The 4293-nt window shown below is 35.0% G+C and overlaps 1 protein-coding gene across 1 annotated transcript; it reads left to right on the forward strand.

The window, feature by feature from the left end:
* Positions 1–3097: 3097 nt before the first annotated feature.
* On the forward strand, positions 3098–4051 carry LOC105745282 (olfactory receptor 7A10-like). The gene has a single exon (XM_012521827.2). The coding sequence runs from the start codon at positions 3098–3100 to the stop codon at positions 4049–4051; it is 954 nt and encodes a 317-aa protein (XP_012377281.2).
* The last annotated feature ends 242 nt before the right edge of the window (positions 4052–4293 follow it).

The following is a 4293-nucleotide window of genomic DNA, read 5'->3' on the forward strand; positions in this document are numbered from 1 at the left end:
GGTCTGAGTTGACCCTTTTATTCAAGGTCATTTTCTAGTTACAATCAGCTGGTACTTGGTAGTAATCCCTCAGCACCAGGGAGGCTCATCCCCGGGAGTCATGTCCTACACTGGGGGGAAGGTAACGAATTTACATGCTGAGTTTGGCTTCAAGACTGTCCACATGAGCAACATGGAAGTTCTTAGGAGGTAATTCTTAGGAACCCTGCATCTCTAGTCCTTGTTCTTATTTCAGGTGCACAGGCTCACAAGCATAGTCATTAGTATCAAGGGCTCATTGCTGGATTTTTGTTCTTTTTTGGTCTTTGCCACTGTGTGGACTTATTGATATTTGATTCATGAACTCTTGTGATTAGTAATCGAAGAAAATGTGGCATTGATGTGGAGAAAGTGGCCATGGTGGCTGATGGGGATAGGGAGTGGGAGGAAGAGATGTGATGTGGGGGCATTTTTGGGGGTTGGAGTTGTCCTGGGTGGTGCTGCAGGGACAGTTACTGGACATTGTATGTACTCCCAAGGCCCACTGGGTGAGATTGTGGGCTATGGTGTGGACCACTGATGATGAGGTGCAGTGGTGCTCAGAGATGTATTCACCAAGTGCAATGAATGTTTCATGATGATGTAGGAGGTTGTTCTTATGGGGGAAGGAGTGGGATGAGGGGGTGGGGGTATATGGGGACCTCATATTTTTTTAATGTAATATTAAAAAAATAAATAAAGAAAAAAATATGAGGGATTCCCATGTACCCCCTCCCTCTCCCACACCACCTCCCTTTTTAAGTACCTGTAAAATTTATTATTATGTATCTGTAAAAGTCATTAATTTAAAAATGCACATTTAAAAAATGCCTCACTTGTGTTAAGGACTAACCTATTTACAGTAATAATCTAAAAAATAAAAGCATCATTGTAATATTTATCAGCAATTCACACATCTAACAAATACATTTGGAGCAAAATTAATGAATCGCCTCACAGGCATAATGTGGAGCAAAGAAGCCCGGCACAAATAATTTGTTATTGTATAATCCCATGCAAATAATATTCAACAGTCGGCAAAACTAACTTCTTGAAATAGTTGTCAAAAAGTTCACTCTTTATTATTTTTACTTTTAAATTTTTAAAAATAATTAACTGTATGTTTAAAGAGGTTTTAGATTACAGAAAAATCCATGTCCTTCCTCCCTATCCCTACCACCTCCCTTTATTTAAAAGTATCTGTAAAATTTATGATGATGTATCTGTAAAAGCTATTCGTTAAAAAATGCATATTAAAAAAATGACTCACTTGTGGTAGAGACTAACCTACTTACAATAATAATCTAAAAAACAAAAACATCACTGTAACATTTATCAACATTTCACACATCCAACAAATACTAACTACAATTGTTACAACTTTCTTAAAGCCAACAGCTGAAACACAAATCAGAATGAAGGGAAATTGCATAATTTTCATATTTGCGTGCATTTTTGGCTGAACCTTCAAAGTTTCCACATATAACAAAAGCACAATGTTAAATTAAAATGAATACTAAAAATATTTTAGGCTTGTGAGAAATATATTCTATAGAATCAATGAAAACAGAGTTAAGAGTAACAGCAATGCATTTCTAGGATAGAAATCTATGAATAATTTCCTTTATCATTAAGCAAAAGTCAGTGAATCAACATTTTAATAACACTGATCAAGTTATTTGCTATTTAAGAATTGGCTTTTCAGTTTGTGCCTTGAATATGCATGCATCCATATATTTGGATTAAATTAAATTTCATCAAAAACTTTTCACACAGAATTCTAATTCAAGTATAAACCATAACTTTCTCAAAACATAGTCAAATACTGTACAATAATGCTAACATTTAGATTGATATGCTTCATCTGAAGGACATATTTTACAAACAGTGATTTTGCCTTGTTTCTCCAGAATAAATGTCACTATGTCTAAAACTTTAAATGATAATAAATAAGACAGCTTTGAATAATTCATGCTAAAACTTTTACTTCATTGGACTTTGATAAAGACACCATCTCACAAAGGAGCACCACATTCCTTCCCAGGTACAATCTCAACAGTCCCAGAAGCGGATGAGAGATTCTTTTTGTATGCTTACTTAGAAAGTATATATATTCTTAGCTTAGGATGCCATTTCTGATCTTTTGATCTTTTTTTTTTTTAATTCAGCATTTGATTTCTTGTTTTGTGATGTTAAGGCCGCTTTGTATATTTGCATATAAATCATTTAATGTATATTTTTTGTAAATACTTTTTCCAAATCTGTAGGTTTTCTTTTCAATCACTTATCAATGTCTTGCACAGAGCAGAAGTTTCACATTTGAATAAAAACAACTTATAAATATTCTTTTCTCATAGATTATGCTATGGGTGCTTTAGCTAAAGATTGGTTACCCCACATTGGGTGTCTAGACTTTCTGTATGTTTATACTAGAAATTTTGCCATGCATTTTACTTTCAAGTGGTATGATTCATTCTGATTTATTTTTTATGAAATATTTACAATCTGTGTTTAAGTTCCTTTTTGTTTGGCATGAGTATATCCAATTGTTCCAGTATGATTTTTTGAGAAGCCCATACTGTTTACATCAAATTGCCTTGTCCGCTGTGAAATATCTGTTGAACACATTCTCATGTATATTTTATTCTTTTTGTCTATTACATCAAGAGGATACCATTTAATTATTTTGCTTATATATTAAGTTCTGCAATCAGGCAAAATAGTTCCTACAGCTTGGTTGTTCTCTTCACTATTTTTTTTTCAGGATACATAAAGCCTGCTCATTAAGTTTGTTGATTAAAATAAAGTCTGAGAGAATTTGTAGTGGAAAATTTTGACTGGGCAATGTGTTTTCCACTATGGACACATATGACTTGTCAGCAGAAGTATCGAGGAGCAGCAGGAGCATTTGATTTTTCGGACATTTTTAGATAAGGGAAATAAATCTATATAATTCTATAAAAATATAAACTTAATGTGCTTATAAAACAAACCATGCCATTTATTATAATTTTCTGGTTTCCTTATGTGGCTAAATTTGCATTGTTCTGATATCTTTTTCAGGAATCTGATCATCTACATGGAAACAGAAAACCAATCATATGTTTTAGAATTTTCCCTCCTGGGGTTTTCTGAGGATACTGGAGTGCAGCCCCTCCTGTTTGGACTGTTCCTGTCCATGTACCTGGTCATCTTCACAGGGAACCTGCTCATCATCCTGTCCATCATCTCAGACTCATACCTCCACACACCCATGTACTTCTTTCTTTCCAACCTGTCTTTTACAGATATCTGTTTCACCTCCACGACTATCCCAAAGATGCTGCTGAATATCCAGACAGAAAGAAAAAACATAACTTTTGAAAACTGCCTCAGCCAGATGTATTTTTACATACTGTTTTTTCAATTAGATAACTCCCTCTTGACTGTGATGGCCTATGACCGTTTTGTGGCAATCTGTCACCCCCTGCACTACATGGTCATCATGAACCCCCGGGTCTGTGTCCTCCTGCTACTTGCATCCTGGTTATTGAGTGTTTTGGTCTCCCTTTTACAATGCTTAATGCTTTTGCGGTTGTCTTTTTGTACGGAATTGGAAATACCCCACTTTTTCTGTGAGCTTAATCAGGTACTCCAACTTGCTTGTTCTGACACCTTCCTCAATGACATAGTGACATATTTTGCATCTGGACTTCTGGGCTTTATTCCACTCACTGGAATCCTTTTCTCCTACTCTAAGATTATATCCTCCATTTTGAGAATTTCAACAGCTGAGGGCAAGTGTAAAGCATTTTCTACTTGTGGGTCTCACCTCTCAGTAGTAACCCTGTTTTATGGTACAGGTCTTGGAGTATATCTTAGCTCCACTGCTTCTCAAAACTCAAGGACAAATGCAATAGCCTCAGTGATGTACATAGTGGTCATTCCTATGCTGAACCCATTTATCTACAGTCTTAGAAACAAGGACATGAAGCAGGCCTTTAAAAAACTTAGAAACTTTCTCTCTATAAAAGGATTCTTGTCTCACATTTAGAAAATTGCTCATGATTAACAGAGGTCAAACAATAGAAGATCATAATCTAGATTCTTTATAAGTGTATAGAGAGGTAATCTGTTATTTGCCTAGTTAAAATTTTCTATTCCTTTAATTTTTATATATCAAGGACAGCTGTTTCTTTTGTATTATTTTATATCATATGTTCTCTCACTGTATTTCCTGGAATCAGGATTGGAGATAGAAACGGCAGCCTGGATTTTCAGCAGTAAAATATTTCA

The sequence above is a fragment of the Dasypus novemcinctus genome, chromosome 30, assembly GCF_030445035.2.
Source record: "Dasypus novemcinctus isolate mDasNov1 chromosome 30, mDasNov1.1.hap2, whole genome shotgun sequence".
NCBI lineage: Eukaryota > Metazoa > Chordata > Mammalia > Cingulata > Dasypodidae > Dasypus > Dasypus novemcinctus.

Excerpts from the sequence above, each read along its gene's own strand:
- LOC105745282 (XM_012521827.2), top strand. The coding sequence starts at position 3,098 with ATGGAAACAGAAAACCAATCATATGTTTTAGAATTTTCCCTCCTGGGG.